The 24,393-nt window shown below is 42.0% G+C and overlaps 1 protein-coding gene across 1 annotated transcript; it reads left to right on the forward strand.

The window, feature by feature from the left end:
- The first annotated feature begins 3,996 nt into the window (after positions 1-3,996).
- Positions 3,997-21,063, forward strand: MTA2 (metastasis associated 1 family member 2). Its single transcript, XM_053448800.1, has 18 exons — positions 3,997-4,130; positions 13,859-13,926; positions 14,172-14,265; positions 16,116-16,233; positions 16,361-16,424; positions 16,531-16,648; positions 16,775-16,877; positions 16,971-17,070; positions 17,550-17,738; positions 17,820-17,894; positions 17,977-18,035; positions 18,922-19,019; positions 19,158-19,297; positions 19,371-19,599; positions 19,708-19,797; positions 19,883-20,001; positions 20,079-20,233; positions 20,515-21,063. The coding sequence occupies exons 1-18, from the start codon at positions 4,103-4,105 to the stop codon at positions 20,681-20,683; spliced, it is 2,016 nt and encodes a 671-aa protein (XP_053304775.1). The 5' UTR covers positions 3,997-4,102; the 3' UTR covers positions 20,684-21,063.
- The last annotated feature ends 3,330 nt before the right edge of the window (positions 21,064-24,393 follow it).

The following is a 24,393-nucleotide window of genomic DNA, read 5'->3' on the forward strand; positions in this document are numbered from 1 at the left end:
CCCTATTGTATCTGGGAGGCAGATTAAGGGGACTGTTGTGTACCCAGTGTATCCCGATATCTTGATTTATGTTTATGTGTGCTTTGCTGGCTATATCCAGCCATGTGTGTGAAAATTAAAGCAGTCTTCATTTTGTGTGTACCCTACATTGAGTCTCTTTCTTGCTTGTTCAGTGTCCAAAATGGCTCTAGATTCCAGGCTGATATAGAAGATTTTAAGGGAATCTTTCAGTGGTTGTTTTCAAACTTTAGTTGCAATACTAGGCACTAAACTAGTCCCTGGCACTTAACCTGCCCAAGATGGGAGAGACCTCTCTATGGAGCAGTCACAGTGCGTCCTGAGCTGTTTTTTTGTGTTCCCGAAGGCCTCGTAATTGAGCCAATTGAACAACACCATTTAAATCAGGTGTCCACCACCATATTGCATGTGGTAAAAGTTGACCCCCCAGGAAGGGGCCACACTGGGCCCCTGCTGCAGCTTTCGGAGATGCTGAATGCCTCGACAACAATGCATTAGAGCAACACCATTTAAGCAAACAAAACAACCTTAGATCCCTTCATAAACTTATTTAATGTCATGACCATACCTGGGAACTTCTCGGCTCCGGCTACCCGGAGCCTTCCCTGCACAGGACTGCACACTGACGTCAGCGGGCGGTCCCGCTGACGTCGGGGGGAACACCCCCATGTAAAGGAAAAAATGGGCGGGGCGTGTCAAGACCCTGCTCCCCGGAGGATTCGGGTCTTGACCCGGAGAACCGGAGGAGCAGTGCTCACCCGGCAATCTCCGGGTCAAACCCAGGTATGGTCATGACATGCAGGCACTTCATTGATCGTTAACCGACCGTTTTTCTATATTGTGCACGTCATTGGCAGTTAAGGGGTTAAATTCCCACAGTAAAACCATATCATATTGTAAGATATCATTGAGTGGGGTATGTATGACACATCTGCATTGGAAACATGTTGGTTCAATGGGAGATTTTTTTTACCCCATATATATCTGGAGCTCTATATCTTTAAGTTTCACAGTAAAATCATACGGGTCCTTCCTGGGATTCTGTAATATTTCAGTCCCTCAAGTGGTGATGGTAAAAAGCTTTTTAATATCGTTTGGTATGTATGTTATAATGAATAAAAATAGTTATTGTATTCAAATAATTATTTATCATAAATGTATTATTTCTATCTTACACCAAGGCTTTTCACTGAATATATACATTGAAAATAGTTAATAAAATGTGCAAAGCATCTACATTTTTTGGCAACAACAAAAGTATTTATTTGGATTTCTTTCTTGTGAAAAATAATTTTAATCATTGACAGGAAGTGACATCATTCAGCTCTATTCAGTGTGGTTCAAAACAAGGTAAGCAATATCATACTTTTTATTAATATATTTGAGGCATATTATAGCCATACCTGGGAAATCTCTGGGTTTGACCCGGAGATTGGCAGGTAGAGCACCGCTTCTCCGCGTCAAGACCCGAATCCTCATGGAAGTGGGGTCTTGACACTCCCCACCCATTTTCACTTGAAATAGGGATGTTTCCAGCAGACATCAGTGGGAATGCCCCTGATGTCAGCAGGAATGCCCCTGTAAACTATACAGTTTTTTATTTTATGAAAATTTGCATAAAGTAACTATTTTAAAATCTTTGTTTTGTTAAGTCATGTTTGTGTTAGCATGGCACCTTTATATGTTGCAGTTTTGCCCCCGCAAAGAGAGATCTTTTCATGACTGTACTTGCGCCTAGTGAGTAAAAGGTTCTGTTAAGTAATGTGTGTGGTAACGATATTTTGTTTTATTTTCTAAAATTATTTAAAGGTTACCAACAACCTTAATGTCTGTGTTTTAAATATTCTATGCAGTTTGGATAATAAAGTTCATATTAATCAAAATATGACAAATGTCAATATTACATGGTTGCATAAAATGGACTACTGTGTTTTGGTTGAGTCTTTGGGAGGAATTTCATAATAATCAAAACAAATTACCGTATTTTCTCAATTATAGTATTTAAAGTGGGGGCGCGGCTTATAATCAGGGTTTAGCGCAGGGATGCGTAAATCGTTTCTCCCAACGCCAGGGACGTGCAGTTCCGGGCGCCAGGCAGGTGTTTTTATGTTTAAAATCTTTTTCATTTAGCGCTGCAGGGGACCTGGATGCTCCTCTCTGGCAGCTGGTGGGTGTCTGCGCAATGCAGACAACTCCCGCTGCAGCCAGGACTTCCGCCAGGGTTTCTATGAAGTTACATGACTTTCCGGTGCTCCACCAGAGAAGGTCGAGCGGAAGTGCCTACATAGAAGCCCAGGCAGAAGCGGTGAGCAGCAGAATCGCAGACGACAACCGGCTGCCCCCACTAGATACCAGGGAGTCTTGGGATGCATTGGTAAGTCTGGGGAGGGGGCAGAGTGGCACATCTATAAGTAAGGTGCATTATGATTTGGGGGGGGGTTAAAATGGCTTTTCAAATTTCTGTTTGTATATAACCTATGCTGATTAACTGCATAATAGATACCAAAAATGTTATAATACATGTATTCCTGTTCATTAAGTTAATATGGTTTTACCATTCCACTAATGTGTATTTTTTTAAATTCAATTTTTCTTTAAAATAGCACCAAACTTTAAGGGTGCAGCCTATAATCGGGTGCGGCCTATAATTGAGTCAACAGGGTAAAATTGAAGGTGATGTGTCACTTCAACTCTGTTAAACCAATACTATTTTGTCTGTTCCAGGGTTGAAGATAAAAGATGTCCAGATTAGGAAAAAAAAGCAGAAAATAATAAAATGGCTTTAATGCCTGAGGTGGGAAAATATGATTTGTTAGAAATTTGATTTGCGCCTAAATATATGGGATAGTCAGATAATTAATCCAACGTAGTTAAGAAAAAAAGTTGAAATATTACCGAATCCCAGGAATGACCCATACCATGTTGTAACATTTCATAGCGGGGTGCGTGTGACATATTTGCACTGTGAACATATTGGTCCAATAGGAGATTTTGTTTTTACCCCATATTGAATATTAAAAATGTCAGTTCGGCTGATATTTGGGGCTCTATATGTTTAAAACTTCCACAGTAATCATAGCGTATGGTAATATACCGGTATTATAGAGGGAGATATTTGTGAAGTATGCAACATAAAGTTATTGGTCCAACGGGTTTTTTACTCTATAGAAATATTTGCAAATATATATATATATATATATATATATATATAAATATTGTTTTATATAAATCATAGCATATCGTATCGGGGGGGGGAATACGCTTGACTAATCTGCTTAAACCCTTTAATACCATGCCTTTTATCTCTGTTGAAGTTAAAAAGCGTTTTATGGCTTGACCACTGATTTGGAACTGTCTGATCACAAACAAAAGGCGTCTAATGACTTGACCACGGAAACCGACTTCAGTACACGGCACTACGTGTCTTGAAAGGCAAAGTGATTGAAATTAGCTTGACAACGGAGTTGTCGAAAATGCGGACGCAGGTTAGGCATCACGATCAAGCCCACCAATTTTAAGTATACATTAGACACATCCAGGCGACACTTTATATATGTTGATCTGCAGCGGTATGTGGAATTAGATGTACCAGCCCAAAAAACGGTGACGACTCGAAACGTCAGCGTAAAAGGATAGTTTCCAACGAAATAACTTTGGCTGTTGCAATTCAGCGTCAAATCCAACATCACATTTTATTGTAAGGCTTTCAGAGTGATAAACCCAAGTCACATAATTTCAAATACACAAGCTATATAACAAAATCATTTTGGATCCCGCTTGGTTCTCAAATCCTGCCTACATTTTATTCCCATTGGTCCGTTTACTTTCAATCACAGTACCTCGGCTAAACTCGGGAATCCTCGACAATACCCGGATGTTTCGGTCATAGACTTTCAAATACTCGGGTATCATCGGCTGCGCCAGGTTTACCTAACGGAAGTAATTCTTTCAAACTCTTTTCATTGTTTTCTCCGGAAGTTGTTCTCCGCCTCTTTTTTTTCCGGAAGTTGTCCTCTTTCTTTCTCCCTACGGCCACCGGAATAGCGTGTGGCGCCCTTAGTTATTGTGCGCGTGAGAGGGCAAGATGGCGGCCAATATGTACAGGGTGGGAGGTAAGTGAATACCGTATATTGTAATAGGTTTATCTTGCGGTGTAAATTGTGTACCGCAAACTCAGTTGGCGCGTTAGGCAATCGCATGAGAAACGATAGCCGGTTAGTAACTACACTAGGTTTTTGGAGGTTCTGCCCATATTTACGTTTAGTTATCGGCGAAGGCGCGCGTTTATCGTTGGCCGCGCATGTATACATGGGTAAAAAAAAAAAAGTCCAGCATCTTTTATTCAGTATTGTATAATTACATTTAATGAATGTAAATTGTGTATTGTTTAGTGATTGCTAATCGGGGTCATACAGCAAAGAAAAAAAGTATATTGACCACGTTCGTGTCTCTGTACAAGGGAACGAGGATTTGTATAATACCCCCTGTCACATTATAACAAAATACTTGGTGTCCATTTTTTATGTGTGCTGTGTATTACATTTTATGATCAGCTGGGGAGAATGAAGCAATGTCTGTTTGTAAAAGGTAGTATTGTTTCGAATATGTACCATTTTAAATATACTGTAGTTTAAGGAAAACAGGTAAGAATATCCAAGCAAATTTTTAATTTTCACCACTACTTTCTCTTTATTGATTTAGTCCCCTGGTTTATTAAACATTGCAAGATTCATGGCCTTCAACAAATCTTGCAGACAGAGCTGTAGCATGCTCTTAAAAAAATCAAATTTCTGTCAATATGAATTCAAAGCACCAAGTACTATAAGTGATATGTATAATTTTAGAGCAGGGACAGACCACTCTGAGATACATTAGCTGATCTGACATGTCGTCTGTTATCATACAATGAGTTACTCTGTATAATGCCAGCTGGTAAGATGTCATTGGATGATAAATCAGACACCGTGTTTACCTGTTGCAGCTTCAATCCCTTAAGTGTAGGTGAGAAGATGGGTTTTGATTTCTGGAGTCAAGTTTTAGTGACTGCCACAGTGTGCTTTAAAGGGGGGGCAATCTATTCTCCCTGACGCCTCAGTAAAAGAATACATATTAAAGTACTCTGCTTCAGGCAGTGGCTAAAATAGTTGGACCACAGATGAGGTAGGCTGCTGCTGCTGCAGCAGGACTGCCTATTCTGTGTAATGTATGTGTGTGTTTTCCCCACTTCTGGAAGAATGCATATTAACAAACTCACAGTACATTATTATGCTTTCTTCTATAGTGTCGCTTTAAACACCGCTTCATTTTGCTTAAATAGTTCATACGAGAATTCACCTGCTCATTATCCTCTGGCACTCTCTAAGTTTGCCTTTGTGACCTTGAAGCCTCCTGGTGATCAGAGAACTGCAGCTATTACATCACACGCAACTTTGCGTGCAGTGTAGTTTTGTACATTTAGATGGTGCCTAATGTCCTATATGGAAACTACATATTGCGGAAAAGGCTGCAAAATGCCGCCTTGTTTTTGTCAATAGATGGCTTCATGTATGGGGCACCTGACGTCACAGCGGTGATTTGCCAGAAGTCTGGCTGGGAGATGCGACGCTGGAGCGCTACCAATAAAGTCACTGCAGGCAGTGCACGTGGAGGGAACCTGAACCCAAGGGCATCCATGTAAAACATCAGCTAGGTTTCAAGCTCAATACTTCATCAACCAACTAAGCACTCGTTACTGGGTACCCTATTGACTACATAAAAGAAAAAAGATAACTGGAGGAAACCTTTGATTGTAAATCATGGGGTTAAATAGCTTAAACGCTGAGGGTAAACTTAAAAACGTTAGAAAAAATTAAATTTGATACATACGGGCAGAGTTCTAAACTCCTGATGTGCCTATGTCAGGGGTGTCCAACCTGTGGCCCTCCAGTTGCTGCAGGACTACATCTCCCATAATGCTCTTTCAGCTAAGGGACTGGCTGAGGAGTATGTGAGATGTAGTCCTGCAGCAGCTGAAGGGCCGCAGGTTGGACACTCCTGGCCTATGTATTAATGTATGTTATGTGTGTTAACTGCTTCACTTAAATTGTACAGCGCTGTGTAATGTCTCAACAAGGACACTTCCCTGTTGGTACACAGGAGATCACACTGAAGTCTTATATTAGCAGGAGTCAGAATCACTGGCTCCTTGTTGACAGATTAGGTGTAATGCCTTGAGCGGCTTTAATGCATAAGCTGTATTGCTGGTTTTCTGTTCAGGACTTCTTTGCTAAACTGAAGATGCCATTGTACCTACTAAATGTATTACTTTTGTAACTAGATGCGCAAATCAACGTGCAATTTAGGTTTTGGTCTAAATTTAGAGCAGGTTCAGATGTTTCTGATATTGGGTTTAAATATTTCCAGTGCCATGTGTTACAGTATTTCATGCACTAAAGGTATATTACAAATGTTATGATTGAAGGACGTAACAGCAAAGACATAATTTAAAAACAAATAGCGCCCTGCTTGCTGATCATTCTGTAATCAGCTGCAGTGGGAATCAAAGAGAAACAATTTCCCCATGACATCATAAGTGATTCCCTCTGTTTGATGAGAGATCCTTGAGGTCCATTTAAAAAAAAAAATAAAACTCAAAGGCAGCTCCAGTCAAAAATGTAAAATGATCAATGAAATGTAAAGTAAAAATAGGCACCTAATGCACTAAATCCCACTGGAAATAAACAAAAGAAAAACACAACTTACTCCACGCTGCAAAAAGTTTAAAATACAAAAAATAGTGTCGCATATTTATGCATGTGGTTATTTTACATCCTTTTAATATCAGCGACAGCTTTTGCTAAGCAGTCCAAACTATTTTTTATATATGCTATATGCTTACGGTACCAATATACTGTACTGTAGGGTTGTTCATTTTACCCATAGAGATTGCACTCATCCATATATAATATGTATACTGTATTGGCTCAATTATAGGCCACACCCTAAAAGTTAGGTGCTTTTTTAAAGAAAAAAATTATATTTTTAGAAAAAATACACATCAGTGGAATAGTAAAACAGTATTCTACCAAACATACTGTATTTTACCATTTTTGGTAACTATGATTAAGTTAGCCAACATATTACATACAAACAGAAAACCAATAGGGAAGAAGTGCGGCTTATATTCGGGCAAATACGGTGTGTGTGTGTATATATATATGTGTGTATATGCCAGATTATAGGCCAAACTTTCCCCCCCACTTTAAGTCTTTAAAGTGGGGGTGTGGCCTATAATCAGGGTTTAGCGCAGGGTGCGCAATTGGTATCTCCCAACTCCCGGGACATAAAGTTCCGGGCGCCGGGTAGGTGTTTTTTTTCTTTTTCATTTAGCCCTCCTGCAGGTAAGCAGCAGCAGCAGTGTTAGGATCCAGATCCCCCGCAGTGCTGCAGGGACCTGAATCCTCCTCTCTGGCATCCGGTGGACATCTGCGCAAGGCAGACAACCCCCATAGCTGCCGACACTTCCGCCAGGGCTTCTATGAAGGAGTGCCAGCGTTACATGACCTTCTGGTGCTCCACCATAGAAGCCCTGCGGAAGTGCTGGCAGCAGCGGAGGTTGTCTGAGCACATTGCGCAGAAGTTCACCGGCTGCCAGAGGGGAGGATTTCCCACAGCGCTGCTAGAGACATTTATCTTCCGCTCTGGCAGCCGGTGAACATCTGTAAGATGCACGTAGACCACCTCTGCCGGTGCTCGCCATCGCGCAGACGTCCACCAGGGAGTTTGGGGCTGTATTGGTAAGGGGGGGGTTGCCAGAGTGCTATATCTGGGGAGCATAGTGGCACATCTATAAGTAAGATGAATTAGGTGGGGGGGGCACACCTTAAAATGACTATTGGTTTTCTGTTTGTATGTAACATATACTGACTTACTGCATAATAGATACCAAAAATGTTAAAATACATGTATTCCTGGTAAAATACTGTTTCACCATTCCACTAACGTGTATTTTTTTTTCTTTAAAAATAAATTTTTCTTTAAAATAGCACCAGACTACGGCCTATAATCGAGCCAATACGGTATATACACACTCACACACACACTCACACTCACTCACTCACTCTAGGCTGGATTAATTTTTTTATCACACTACTGTGTTCTACGCTGGGGGCTAGGATTGTCCCCATGATTTGGTCCCAGTCTGCCTCAGGCAACCCAGAAAACTGATAGAAAAGTCTCTACCAGAAGGTATTTTTGAGAGTATGGTTGCCCTAAAATAATTAACTTAAAGAGTTGATGGAGTAAATGTTGCAAGATTTTAGAGCTAAAAGGAGATGGGAAGAAACATGTACTGTAAATTCTGAATTGGGGTGTTTTTCTTGCCATTGCATGTTGGCTTGGATACCCAACCTGGCCTGATGGGAGTGTGGTTGGTGTAGCCCTGGTAAACATGATTCCAGATTTCTGTACCATGCTATGGCCCTTTGCTGTTGTGTTCTTCGATTGATATTATTTGTAATATACCTTATGTGCATGAACTACTCTGTATAATATGTTGTATTGAAAATATTTAAACCCAAAATGAGCTTATAACAACAAAAGTTAAAGAAAACGCGATGGATCTGCTCTCAATTTAGACCAAAATCTAAATCGTTGATTTGTTTAACTAATGGTAAATTTAGTTACAAAAGTAATAGATTTCAGGGCTGCAACTAACGATTATTTTCATAATCGATTAGTTGGCCGATTATTTTGTCGATTAATCGGATAAAAAAAAAATGAATGTAAATTTTTCATTTATTTAAAATAATTTAATAAACAAATGATGTTAAATACAAACAGCAGAATAAAAAAAACTTTGATAAAATGCATTTCTTGTCTGTATTTCCCAACCAGCCCCCCCAATTTATGCACATTTGAGCCCAGGCTTGCCACGCTGCCTCCCACATATGCCACTCTACGCTGCCTCCCACATATACCACTCCACGCTGCCTCCCACATATGCCATTCCACGCTGCCTCCCACATATGCTGCTCCACGCTGCCTCCCACATATGCCGCTCCACGCTGCCTCCCACATATACCACGCTGCCTCCCACATATGCCACTCCACGCTGCCTCCCACATATGCCACTCCGCGCTGCCTCCAACATATACCATTCCACGCTGCCTCCCACACATGCCACTCCACGCTGCCTCCCACACATGCCACTCCACGCTGCCTCCCACACATGCCACTCCACGCTGCCTCCCACACATGCCACTCCACGCTGCCTCCCACACATGCCACTCCACGCTGCCTCCCACACATGCCACTCCACGCTGCCTCCCACACATGCCACGCCACGCTGCCTCCCACACATGCCACGCCACGCTGCCTCCCACACATGCCACGCTGCCTCCCACACATGCCACGCTGCCTCCCACACATGCCACGCTGCCTCCCACACATGCCACGCTGCCTCCCACACATGCCATGCTGCCTCCCACACATGCCACGCTGCCTCCCACACATGCCACGCTGCCTCCCACACATGCCACGCTGCCTCCCACACATGCCACGCTGCCTCCCACACATGCCACGCTGCCTCCCACACATGCCACGCTGCCTCCCACACATGCCACGCTGCCTCCCACACATGCCACGCTGCCTCCCACATATCTCATAGTCCCCTCATAGAGTCACAGACCCATTCGCATCACACTGACACCATACTTTTTTAAATAAGTACTGGGTTAATCTTTACGGCCCCCAGGATTTAGATTCCCCTTAGTTTGCCCCCCCTTTATCTCTAACTGCACCTTAAGTTAACTTTATTAAATTAATCAAATTAACCCTTAGTCCTCATCATTAAATTAACCCTAAACACCCCATTAACCATAACTACCCCTAAATTAACTCTAAATACCCCATCAAAACAAAACACCCCATTAACCAAAACTGCCCCTAAATTAACCCTAAACACCCCATTAACCACAGCATCCCCTAAATTAACCCTAAAGACCCTGTCAACCACAACAGCCCCTAAATTAACCCTAAACACCCCATTAACCACAGCTGCTCCTAAATTAACCCTAAACACTCCATTAACCATAGCTTCCCCTAAATTAACCCTAAACACCCCATTAACCATAGCTGCCCCTAAATTAACCCTAAACACCCCATTAACCATAGCTGCCCCTAACTTAACCCCCACCTCCCCTAACTTTCAGCAGCCCAAATATTAATTTTATACTTACAGTTAGATGAGTGTCACAGCCATGTGGTTCTGGCCTTCTGGGAGAAGGAAGGGGCGGGGCCAGTTGTCACAGTGATTACAGGGAGGGACTGGTAAGTAGGAGCTGCTGCTGTGAGTCAGACTAAACGGATTATATAATGAGGGGTATTTTCAGAGTGTTTGCTCTGAAAAAACCCTCATTTTATAATCGATAATAATCGATTCAATTAATCGATAATGAAATTCGTTGGCAACGAATTTCATTATCGATTATCGATTTTATCGATTAGTTGTTGCAGCCCTACTGGACACAGAAAAACATTTTCACCAAGTGGTCCACCAACCTAACACAAGGAGGGCAGAGCCTGTAACCTCTCCCCGTGGGTCACAGTGACTGGGCTGGGGCGCCCATATGGGAGTCAGGAGACGTCTGGGGGGGCTGTATGGAACTGATGGCATCAAAAGAAAACACCACCCTGTTTAGAGAACTAAACAAAAAAAGACAAGCCAGAAGATGTTCTGGACACAATGTACCTTGAAACTATGAACTGGCATATATCTTCCCTCCAGTCCCTATGATCCTGAGTGTTCTTTGAAAGATTAAGATTAAAGTAGATCCAGCCATAGTGATCATAGTATTGCCACGCATAGTCCCTTTTGATCCAAAAAATTGACATCCGATCCTTTGATAAGACTATTTATCAAAGGCACTTTTAACACATCTCGTTTTTTTATGTCCCGTTCCAGGCAGGGACTTGAATCTGGTCCTCAATCAACTATGCATTCAGCCCTTATAGCCTCTGGACTATATTGGCTTGATTCTGCTGAGTGGGTGAACTACAAAGCATTGTCAAGGAACCGTATGTTGTTTTTTTTTGTCCTCTGATCCTTACCATTTTTCAGATCCAAAGTTGCATCTTTTTCTAATATCCATCAAGAGATTGTCCTTCTGTTCTTGTTTTTGTTTTTTCCTTCTTCCCCCAATCCAGCCAGTTAGATGGAAGAAAAATGGCATGGTCTGGATGTTTAGATATGTTTACAGACATGTCTATCATTCACGCTTTAAAAAAAATATCTACGTCAATTATCTGGGTCCTATGAAGGGTGAGAGCATCCATGCCAACCCTTTCCAGGTGGATCGAGTCAACTATATGATTGGCGTATGACAACATTCAAATAAAACCCACAAAATGACACATTCAACAAATGTCATGACAACTTCCTGGGCAGAACAAGCAAATAGGTCCATAGACCAGATCTGCAAAGCAGCTACATGGGCCAGCATCCATACATTTTCTAGATCAGGAATGTCCAAGTTTTTTCTGCGGTGGGCCACTTCATCAGAATTGTATACGTGCGAGGACCGCATTCATTTTTCACTGTGAGAAAATATGCAGAGTAAAATAAAGTAAATGACACAAAACCTTTTACTTTTCCTCTCACTGATTTCTGGGCCTAGAAAGTTTTGTGACTACAAATTCAGGATTCTGGATACGTAAAAATGAAATAGTTCTATTTATCCTAGGGATACACCGAAATGAAAATTCTGGTCCAAAACCGAAAATTCAGGGTTCACTTAGCAGAAAACGACCCCCCCACACACACACTTTTAAAAACAATAAAAAATCCCACACTTTTAATAAAAGTAAGTTACACACCAAAGTTGTACAAAAAATGTAACAATATTAATATATATTATGAGTGTTAACAGCAATCTCAGGCATACCCAGATCCCAGCATGTGCTGGTTGGCTGGGCATGATAGGAGTGTGATTGCTGTCAACAATCATATATAAATTAACACACCACAATTCGACACTCCTTTTATACCCAGGCAACAGTAAATGCTGGAACCTAGACAAGATGGGACTGTGATTGCTGTTGGCATGAAAGGAGTGTGATTGCTAAGTCAGCCAGTACATGCTGGTACAGGGTGGCTGTAAGTGATGTGCGGACCCCATACTGCTGGCAGCATCAATACACAAGGGGGCAGCTAGCCAGGTTTCAGCATGTACTGGCTGACTTGGCGTGATAGGAGTGTGATTGCTAACAACAATCACAGTCCCATCATGCCTAGGTTCCAGCACTTACACAGCCATGCGATCACACACACAAATTCATTCATTCATTCACAGATTAATTCCCTCAATCACGCATTCTCATTCAAACACCCTCCCCCAACCCCTTACCTGCACTGCAGCTATCTCGATGCCGCTCACAGACTTAAGCAGGGGGCGCGGCCTCCCTCTGCGTTCTCTTGTACTGAACAGAGGAAGCAGAACTGGAGCAGAGTCATGTGATGTCCACGTGAACTCGGCTGAGTTCCGCTTCCTCTGTGCAGTACAAAAGACTCTCCCCCAGGTAAGCAGCAGGGCTCTTATGATCCCGGTTGCCCTGGCTGCCAATTTCACGCGGGCCCCACCTTGAGGTGCCGTGGGCCGCATGTTGGACGCCCCTGTTCTAGATGATACAAACTAGACATTCTGGCCTCAGCAGGCATGGCTTTGGGTTGCAGTATCTGGTCTGACACCCGTCCTCTGTAGAGGTTACAGTAAAACCATAGGTTTGGCTGCTGCATGGCCTAAGGAAAGATTTACAGTGAAACTTATGCCAAGCACCTTTGAAAAATCTCCATGTTTCCTATATCTGTTTATTTGTGGCTGTTGATCCAAAAGAAGGCAAAAAAACCCAGTTTCCAATTTTGTACTCACCAGGGAAAAACCTCCTTCTTGACCCCAAAATGGCAGTCAGATTTCTCCCTGGCTCAATAAACTGTTTCCCCATAATTAAAGATTAAATCCCTGAATATTATTTTTTTCCAAGTATTCATCCAGTTGCTGTTTAAACATCTGTACAGACTCTCTGATAAAACTACCTCTGCAGGCAGAGAGTTCCACATCCTTATTGTACTTACTGTAAAAAAAAAAAAACCCTTTCCTCTGCCTTAGATTAAATCTCCTTTCTTCCAGTCTAAATACGTGACCACGTGTCCTATGCATAATCCAGTTTATGAACAGATTACCACATAGCATTTGAAATACCTTGAGGTGTCTAGTTTTCAAAGATATATGACTTGTTGGGGTAAATTGCATTGGCCAACTTCAAAGATACCAGAAATAGTACATGGGGCAGAATGACCAGCTTTGGGGGGAAAAAATGGTTTTGAAATATCAAAACGCTACTTGTACTTATTGCCCAATAACTTGCAGAAAAAAACAAAAAAAACATTGGGTATTTCTAAACTCAGGACAAATAGTAGAATCTATTTAGCAGGTTTCTTCATTAGCTTTTTTGGATGAGTAAAAGATTTTTCAAATAAAAGTGAGTTTTATATGCTAAAAGAAAATGGTATTTGATGAACCTTTCTTGTCCTACAAAAAAACAATATATAACTTGTGTGTACACACTAAATGAGTGAGGAGACAATTACATCTAAACACGAGCACCGCAAAAGTGTTAAAACAGCCTCGGTCCCAAAGGGTAGCAAATTTGAAAAAGCAGCCTGGTCCTTAAGGGGTTAATGTGCAGTTATGGGCTAGATATCTACTGTTACTGGTGTTGGTAAACTCACGTTTTTCCCCCGAATGACGCAATTTTATTCACTTTTTTTAAATTGTTATTCATGCGATTTTCTTTTCTTTAACAGACTATGTGTATTTTGAAAATTCATCGAGTAACCCATATCTCATACGGAGAATAGAAGAACTTAACAAGGTAACTAAAATGCTAGTACACCTATGTGCATAGTTCTCAACTCACTTTTTTGTTAATAGAAAATTTGAGATCTCGCCAATTACAGGTCACTATTGAATGCATACTTTATGAACTGATTGAGCTGGGCTTTGCCCTTAATGTGTTAGTTGACATTAACTATTTACTGAGGAAGCGTGAATGCCAAATTGTATATTTCTGCATCGTGTGATAGCGTTTAATGGAGTGACTTTTCAATCTATTTTCAGACTGCCAACGGTAACGTAGAAGCAAAGGTGGTTTGTCTTTTTCGGCGAAGAGACATCTCCAGCAGTTTAAACAGTCTTGCAGATAGTAATGCGCGTGAGTGTTAATCATGAATTTACAAACTAGTGTAGTTTGTAGACTTTGACCATTCCAAAGCTCTAAACTTTCCTGGTTCCGTGCACATTTTTCTCCTCCTTTATTTTCAGTTAGGGAGATTCTACTGACCATCAAGCTAGATTTACCTTTCCTCCTCTGGAGCACTGGTGTTTGAATGTATACATAGAAACCTTACACCTATACTTAGTCATAGCCACCACATGCATCCATGTGACAAAACCAATGTTGTCTCCATGCTCTGCCTCAATTTTTTCATTCTCCCTTTATTCTGTGCTGAAGCAAGAGTCAGAGCACAGTGTTCTGTGTGCGCACTAAACTAAAACAGAGCACCTATTGTTTAAAATATGCATATAAATGTGTGTATACACGAGGGACGTTCAAAAAGTTTCTGCACTTTTTAATATAAAAAATACATATAAAAATGTGGCAACTTTGAACGTCCCTTGTATTGGTGCGTGTGTTCATATGTATATATATAGGTGTGTGTGTGTGTGTGTACACTCACTGGCCACATTATTAGGTACACCTGTTCAATTGTTTGTGAACACAAATAGCTAATCAGCCAATCAGGTGGCACCAACTAAATGCATTTAGGCATGTAGACATGGACAACTTGCTGAAGTTCAGAGCGTCAGAATGGGGAAGAAAGGGTTGTTGGTGCCAGACAGAGTGGTCTAAGTATTTTTCCGAAACTGCTGATCTACTGGGATTTTCACGCGCAACCATCTCTAGGGTTTACAGAGAATGGTTCGAAAAAGAGAAAATATCCAGTGAACGGCAGTTGTGCGGATGAAAATGCCTTGTTGAGGTCAGGAGAATAGGTAGACTGGTTCGAGATGACAATAGTAACTCAACTAACTACTACAACCAAGGTATACCCTCTCTGAACGCACAACACATCGAACCTTAAAGCAGATGGGCTACAGCAGCAGAAGACCACATTGGGTGCCACTCCTGTTGGCTAAGAACAGGAAACTGATGCTACAATTCGTACAGGCTCGCCGAAATTAGGCAATGAAAGATTGGAAGTACGTCTGAGTCTCGATTCCAGCTACGATATTCAGATGGCAGGGTCGGGTAAACAACATGAAAGCATGGATCCATCCTGACTTGTATCAACAGTTCAGGGTGGTGGTAGTGTTAGGGTGTGGGGGACATTTTCTTTGCGCACTTTGGACCCCTTAGTACCAATTGAGCATAGTTTAAATGTGACAGTCTGCCTCAGTATTGTTGCTGACCATGTCCATCCCTTTATGACCCATCTTCTGATGGCTACCTCCAGCAGGATAATGCACCATGTCACAAAGTTCACATCTCAAACTGTTTTTTTTGAACATGACAGTTCAATGTACTCCTATGGCCTTCACAGCACCTTTGGGATGTGGTGGAACGGGAGATTCGCACCATGGATGTGCAGCCGACAAATCTGCAGCAACTACTTGACTGTCGCTTTCAGGTCTCCACTGAATATCATTGGTATTAACATGTAGCACAGACTAACAGGAAGGCAGGATATCTCCATGGAGAATTGAAGCTGCAAACTTAGTGTGTGTACGCACACACGCTATCCTGAATCCAAGACATGACCAAGCACAGACTAGATGGGCCATATGGCTTTTATTTGCTGTCAGATTCTATCGTTCTGCGTTAGCACTGGATTGCATAAGCATTGAATTTAAGCTGTATGCTTAATTGAGAGTTTCTCTTAAAATATTATTTTACCCCATTGAATCATTGATGTGAGATGGAGTTCTCAGTTGTAGAATTTTTTTGTCATGCCAATCTTATCTTATCTCTTTACCCGAAACTTCATATCTGTCTCTGTGTAGGGGAATTTGAGGAAGAATCCAAGCAACCAGCAGTGGGGGATCAGCAGAGACACCAGCTGAAGCACAGGGAGCTTTTTCTTTCCCGGCAGTTTGAATCCTTGCCTGCAACACATATCCGGTATACCCACAACAAAAAATCCTCATACAAGTTATATGGGCTTTTCTTTCATTAAGTTTCTAAATATCGTTTTATCTGAACGTATTGTAAACAAGCCATGTGATTAGTCTGTTTGTTTGCGGTACAGAGGGAAGTGCAGCGTGACCCTGCTAAATGAGACTGACATTCTGAGCCAGTACCTGGAGAAGGAGGTACATACAGTTGACCCCATTTTCCCTCAGTAAAACAATCACTAACATTTTTATTCTTAATGTTATTTGTATATATATTTAGTGTTTTCATATGCTTTGTTGGTAGGACTGCTTCTTCTACTCGCTTGTATTTGACCCCGTACAAAAGACCTTGTTGGCTGATCAGGGAGAGATTCGTGTTGGCTCCAAGTATCAAGCAGATATTCCAGACCAGCTGGCAGAAGGTGAACAGTGTTCTCAATATTTCACCTTCTAGCTTGTAATTACTTTTACAAGCAGTGGAAGGATTTTGGTTGCTAGGTGCCACCTGTTTGTTTATAATTGTTGCTTGTTCTCCTTTTTCCTTAAAGGTGAGTCTGACAACAGGAACCAACAGAAAATGGAAATGAAAGTTTGGGATCCAGAGAATCCTCTTACTGATAGACAGATAGACCAGTTTCTTGTTGTTGCTCGGTGAGTATTTAATATTTTCCCTTGTAATGTGTGCAGTGGGCAGGTATCAAGATATTAACTATGCATCTATTTTTATGTTTGTCCTCTGACTAGGGCGGTTGGAACATTTGCTCGAGCTTTGGACTGCAGCAGTTCCATTAGACAGCCGAGTTTGCACATGAGCGCAGCAGCAGCATCTCGTGACATCACACTGGTGAGCTTCAAGTCTTGAGGGGTTAGATGTAATCTAAGAAGCTTTTACTTACTAAGATGTTGGCCAATAAATCATAGGTGAGAGGCTAATACAGTAAGGGAATTCTAAACACCCTGATGATAGGTTAAACTAGTCTGAATCCAAGGACTGATTAAAGAAAAAATGGGCAGACTAGTTATGGGCCTTATGGTTCTTCTACTGTCATATTTTTTAGTAAACCATGTGCAGATTCATAACTCTATTCTGGTACATGTTTGTTTCAGTTCTTACAGAAGTCTGAGTATAGAAGAATGACAAAGATTTGCATGTTGGCTGAGCTTCTGTTTTCCTTTTTTCTCCTGAAATGGGCACATTCATTCATGGCTGCACCCAATTGAATACACTTTCAAAAAGATTACATTTTAGGCAGACCACACTTGTGACATCCTTTCTTAACAATTGTTAAGCATTGTCCGCGGTTTTGTTCTTTTCCCGTCTAGTTTCACGCTATGGACACACTGCAGAGAAATGGTTATGATCTAGCCCGAGCAATGTCTACGTTGGTCCCTCAAGGTGGTCCGGTTCTGTGTCGTGATGAGATGGAAGAGTGGTCTGCATCAGAAGCCATGCTTTTTGAGGAGGCTTTGGAGAAATATGGAAAGGACTTTAATGACATTCGGCAAGACTTTGTAAGTCACACATCAATAATTAAGTGTTGTATGTATGACATTTTGATTTTGAGATGATTGGGTTCTATTTATTTGTCACAGCTTCCTTGGAAATCTCTGGCAAGCATTGTTCAGTTTTACTACATGTGGAAAACCACAGACAGATATATCCAGCAGGTGAGACATTAACAATGTCTAAAAATGTCTAAAAATGTGAAATGGCGCACGTCTAACAATTTTTTTTTCTTCTTCCATGCAGAAACGTCTGAAAGCTGCTGAAGCAGACAGTAAACTTAAACAGGTCTACATCCCTACTTAGTAAGTGTAAAAGTAATGTGAACCTGTTAAAGATGAACCGCTAATATGTGTGAAATCATCACCTAAATATTAGTGAGGTAACTTTTAAAACTGAGGTATAGTTGCTTTTTGGCAAGCTTGCTTGAGTGTCATTTGGATGTAGCGTGTTTGCTCGATTATAAGACAAGTTTTTTTCCAGAGCAAATGTTCTGAAAAATACCCCTAGTCTTATATTCAAATAATTTTGACTACAAGACTAAGATCCAGATTCCCCGCAGCCCTAAAGACTCAGATCCAGAACCCCCGCAGGGCTGCCTGGATCCTCCTCTCTGGCAGCCGGTAACCATCTGCAGGATGCGCAAAGACAATCGCTGCTGCTGGGACTGAGCGCTGGCGTGACATGATCTTCCAGTTCTCAGTCATAGAAGCCCCGGCAGAAGTACCAGCCAGCAGCAGCTGAGGTTGTCTACACCCATCGTGCAGATATTTAGGGGACCTGGATCCTCCTCTCTGGCAGCCGGTGAACATCTGCACCAAGGGGGCAGACAATCTCCGCTGCCACCAGACACTTCTGTCGGGGCTTCTAACCAGTAGCACCGAGGTTAGCCAGTTGCCCCCACTTGACACCAGGGAGTCTGGAATATTTCTAAATTAATATTTAAATTTTGGAGGGTCGTCTTATAATCGGGATTGTCTTATAATCGAGCAAATACGGTAATTAGAGAGGTGCCTTAGTCTTCATAAAAGCCACTCCTAATGATGCAGCTGTCAACACCTAAAGTATAACTGGTGGCATACAAATGCTAGCCCTTGTAGCAAGGGCTTACAACACTATTTTGACTGGTCATTACAGAGCATGTAAACATAATTTAGCTTCCTGTTTATTTTGTAATTTTGTTTTCTTCAGCACCAAACCCAACCCCAATCAGATTATTTCTGTAGGATCTAAACCTGGACTTAATGGTGCTGGATTTCAAAAAGGTCTGACCTGTGAGAGCTGTCACAGTAAGTAATCTTAGTATTTCTCTCCATTACGGTGGCTGTCCAACCTTATCCATTTAATAAGTACATTTTTCTCATCACTTTTGGGATTTGTCTCTGGGTTTCAACTTTTCTCACTCTTTTTCATTCCCTTATTTTTAGCAACAGTCTCTGCCCAGTGGTATGCTTGGGGTCCGCCTAACATGCAGTGTCGTCTTTGTGCTTCATGCTGGATCTATTGGAAGAAGTATGGAGGGCTGAAAACACCAACACAGTTAGAGGGTGCTACACGAAATATAGGGGTACGTGTATTTGCCACAAATTTTCTTTTTCTGTTCCACTTTATACTTTCATATCATTGTTGTGTCGCTTCAGGAACCACACTCCAGAGGTCACCTCTCCCGTCCAGAGGCTCAAAGTTTGTCCCCTTACACGACCAGTGCCAACCGCGCTAAACTACTGGCTAAGAACAGACAGACATTCCTCCTACAGACAACAAAACTAACTCGTATTGCACGGCGAATGTGCAGAGACATTTTGCAGCCAAGGAGAGCTGCTCGTCGACCCTATGCGCCAATTAACTCTAACTCCATCAAGGCAGAATGTGAGTAGCGTTTTTCAGAAGGTTGAAAAAGTGCTCTCAACCCAGTGTCCTTACTTCTTTGGGTAGGTTCAACACTAATGTTTCTTCCTGAAACTTACATCTTTTCAGGTTCAATTCGACTTCCAAAAGCAGCAAAAACTCCCTTGAAGATTTTGCCCCTGGTTCGTCCTCCCTTGGCAACCATAGTTAAAGAGCTGGGTAAGAACCAAAACTGGTGCTTTTACTATGATGTTCATTAGCGCTTCTCTTTACTTGGTGTCTTTAAATATCACATTTCTTACAGCGGCTCAGGCCCCACTAAAACCAAAAACACCACGTGGAACAAAAACTCCAATAAACAGAAACCAGCTGACACAAAGCCGGGGTGTGAGCGTGCTACCCACCAAGAGGGCATATGATGCAGTGAGTGATATACACTGAGGCTATTATCACAAAGTCTCCAGAAAATGCAGCTAAACTGATGACACTTGTGCCTTTAGGTGTCCGGTGTGGGGGTGGTCCCGCCATTCTCGGCAAATGGCCGTTCCTTCTCATCTGGTGTTCGTTCTAGCAATCAGCCAAATGTCAAGAGGCAGAAACTCAACCTTGCTGATGCCCCTAATCCTGTAGTGTTTGTGGCTACTAAAGACACAAGGTAACTAGCTCATCATGAAGGCAGTTATTGATTTTCAATTCTGAAAATAAGCCCCTCCTGAAAAGTCTATGAAATGCAGTAATCTTATTGTACCTTAGGTATTCAAGGCCTGTACTGTTTCAGCATTTCAGGATGTCCCAAAATGCATTCTTACAGCCGTAAAAGATTAGAGGGTATACACTAGCTGAGAATCCTAGGCACATGTTAACTACATTTCATTTATTTCCATGCTGTCTCCTGTGTCTTTATCAGTGGTTTCTCACGCTTTCTGTCCTCAACAGATGTCTAAGGAAATCCCTGTCACACATGGAGATGCGCAGAGCTGCTCGTCGACCCAACCAACCATTGAAGTTGAAGCTACCATTGCCACCTCGACCTGCCAGTCTTTTACCCACCCTCAGTACTACCCATCCTGCTAGTACAAGTGAGCCCATAGTTCTGGAGGACTGAGGGACTCCAGGATTGTACTGATCCAAAAAGTTTGTGCTGCGCATTCGATAAATGGCAACTCTGCAAATGTCCTGGAGATTATGGAGAACACCATGGACAGATTTATTTTAAATTTATGAATAAAAACTATTCACACAAAGCAGCACCATGGGCACATTTTTTCCATCTTATTTTGTTTCCTTTGCATCCCTGCCCTACTTTTATTGTTAATATATATATTTTTTTTGTCTACCTAATTCATCTGTCTCATTCCAGTTGACTTCAGGCCCTGATATTAAATCATTTTCCAGGTTTTTTTCATATTCTTGTTAAGCTTTTTTTGTACAAGCTAAAAGTAGCAGGTTACGACATGTCCACCATTAAAATCTGAAATGAGACAAGTGTGCAGTTTTTCTTTTATTTGTGGTTTTGCACCAAGGAGGATAGCTATATAAGAAAAATGGATAGGCCTGTATCTGTTAAATAGAAGATGTAATCCTTAAGTCAAAGGTGAAAACTTTTATTATTATAAAGAAAAATGTCACAAAGACTTTTGGGACTTTAAATGTATTTTCAGATTGATTTGATGGTGTAGTTCTGCACTGAGGAATATTAATGTACAGGGTACAGTCTTATTACACGTTACTGAGATAAATGCAGTTTGCAGTACAAAATGCCATTTATTTTCATGTATGAATACAGCATCCACCAGAAAGCTGCTTCCCGGAAGATCCAAACTTTTATTGGTATTTAAATATTGCAAATTTTTACAGATGGTATAGATTGCAGTTAAACAACTAAGACTTCTAACAGTTCAAATTCCAGGACTATTCTCCTATTATCGTGTGACAAATTTTGTGTTTTCTTAAAAAAAAAAAAAAAAAAAAAAAAAAGTGGTAGCTGCACTTCTTACGTGAGCTCCCACATTAAAAATATGGTATATTACATTCACTTTGAAATGCTGGTAGTATCCATTGTACTACCTTTTGCCTAAGAATTCCAGTTTGGGAAACATGAACCAGAGTTTGTCTAACAGCACCCTGCTGTGGGAGGTTAGGGAAACTGAGTTGATTAGAGTGAGATTAGTTATAATGTACAGAAATGTACATTTATAATGCATTACGGTAACATTTTGCACTAGCTCCAAAATGAGATGTATTTTACCAGCTTGTGCGAGGATGATGGGGAGTTCAGTTCTGGCATTACTAGCAGGCAGATTCACCTAGCAGCCAGGTGAGAAGCCTCTAGTGCAGATGGGAAAGACAATGCTAGGGAAACTAGACCGGTTGTGTTGGTAGGGGATTTAATTATTAGGAAAGGTAATCTGCCGCCACGACCGAGAATGCGGAACAAAATGCTGACTCCTGGGTGCTCGGGTTCAGCATGTTGTGTATTGAGAGGACAGCAGTCATAGTCCATGTTGGTACTAATGACAGTCAATGGCACGTGGGACATCCTTAAAGATTTCAGGGCACTATGACAAACTTTGGAAAAGGACCTCCAAAATAAGTTACATTAGCTGAAAAAAGACATGCGTCCAAATTCAACCTTTCCCATATCTGTTAATTGCTACTGATCCAAAAGAAGGCAAAATAAAAATCCAGTTTGTGGCTCTTTGCAATTTTGCAACAAACTAGGCGGGGGTTTCCTCATAATTCAAAATTTTTATCCCTAAATATTATGTTTTCCCTTGTTACGCCCGGTAGCATAGGAGAGATAGCTCTCCCTATCTAAATAGGGCAGGAAAGATTTAAACCCCCAGAACCTCCCCCTTACCCACAGTTCTTTCCTGCCCTATCCGAGTAGGTGCATCCCCCGTTTGTTATTTTTCAGAGCTCTTGGGAGAGCTCTCTTCTGTCCGGCGCTGCAGTCCCGCTTTGGGTAGCGGGCAAGCGCCTTGCTGTTTAACCCTCTCTGGTCTGGTCCTCAGGAGGATCAGGGAAAGGGCTCCCTCACGCAGGGTCCCCGGTGGGACTCTAGCTTACTTACCTATAGCAGCCCTTGGGCGGACTAGCTTGAAGCAGGACACCGGCACTCCGCTTCAGTCTGCCGATGATTTTAGCCTGGAGGCGTAAGATCCTTGCGGTGACGTGCTTCCGGTTACATCTCAGTCTGCCAGGAGGCGTCTGAGGTCAGGAAGGGGCAGATCTGTAAGCAGCTCTCAGGTCAGAGAAGGTTTTTTTTTTTTTTTGGAGGTTTCTGGACCTTTTTTCCCTTCAGGTAAGGTTTTTCCTGCCATACAGTGACAGTGCGATTGGGGTATAGTTTCTTCCATGGACAAGAAGACGCTACGGTTAAAAAAGGGTTAATTACAGAGAAACCCTCCCCCTTTCCCATAAAACCACGCTCACCCTGAAAGGATCCAGTTTTCTTCTTGTCCCGTTCAGGGATGGATGTTCGCTACGACTGGGGGATGTTTTCCCCGAAGATTTTTGGTCTGGTGAGGCGCACGGGTTACTGCCTGGGGGTCTTCATCCTCCTATTGCTCCCGGGTGGAGAGCAGAGCCACAGAGGGATTTGGACGAAGAGTCTTTCATTTGTTTCCGGCTGTGGGAGTATGCGCAGTGAATGGAACACATGCCCGGGTGGCGTTGCATTCCACTGAAGATCCGATCGCGCTACTGCGCATGCGCGTATCGGATCTTCTGGAGGGTGCCAAATTCAAACCTTTAAAAGGTTTGGATTAGTCCTGTCTGTCTGCACGGGCATTGTTCAGCCCAGGACACCGTGTCACCAGCCCCCCCCACACGGTTCAGAGGATTTGGAGGTAAGATTATTTATCTTTTCCTCCAGAAGATTATTTGCATATCTATATATATTTGTATATGTGTGTATATCTATGTATGTATGGATATGTGTGTATATGTACTCTGTGTGTATGTATTTATTTTTATGTGTGTGTGTATATATATATATATATATAAAAAAAATTTTATATTACTCTCACTACTTATTGTCTTTTGCCAGATGTCTAGTCCGGTTTCTCCTGCGGATAAAGACAAGAAACCTGCTCCCATTCCTAGGAAGGCCACTTTTAAATCAAAGCATGCGGCTTGCTCGGAGTGTGCTACCCCTCTTTCTGACGGCTGCAGGAAAAAGATGTGTGATGCCTGCTCGGCCGAGCAACTTTCTAAAGACAAACAGAAAGACTTGCAATCCTTCCTGGGATGGTTCCAGGAAAACCTAGCACAGACCTTTGAGGCTTTTCAGGTTTCTGCAGCTCAAGCTCAGTCCAGGGTTTCGAGTAAATCCTCCTGCAAATTCAAAAGATCTCGATCATCCTCCAGATCGGATCTATCATCAGGTGAAATCTCTCAGTCCTTAGGCTATACAACATCATTCAGTTCAGAGGAGGAGGCCGTTTTTCCTCCCCAAGAACTTCGGAAATTCACCAAGGAAGTGACTCGTATTTTATCGGACGAAGAGGTTAATAAAATAAAGGGCTTTCCTGTCCTTCCCAAGTTGAAGCAACTTCTGGAAAGAGAATGGAAATACCCCAGGAAGAGGGTTTTTCTCTCCAGGCATTTTAAACACCTATTCAGCCCCCAAGGTTGACGTCCAAATAGCTCAGCTTTCGAAAAAAACAACCATTCCCATTGGAGGAGTCTCCGGCCTTAAAGACTCGATGGATAGAAGGGTTGAGGCTTCCTGCAGGCGCATATTCCAGGCATCAGGTGTGCAATGCAAAGCTGCTGTTGCTAGTGCAGTGGTCTCTAGGGCTCAAAGTTATT

The sequence above is a fragment of the Spea bombifrons genome, chromosome 10 (genome assembly GCF_027358695.1).
Source record: "Spea bombifrons isolate aSpeBom1 chromosome 10, aSpeBom1.2.pri, whole genome shotgun sequence".
Taxonomy (NCBI): domain Eukaryota; kingdom Metazoa; phylum Chordata; class Amphibia; order Anura; family Pelobatidae; genus Spea; species Spea bombifrons.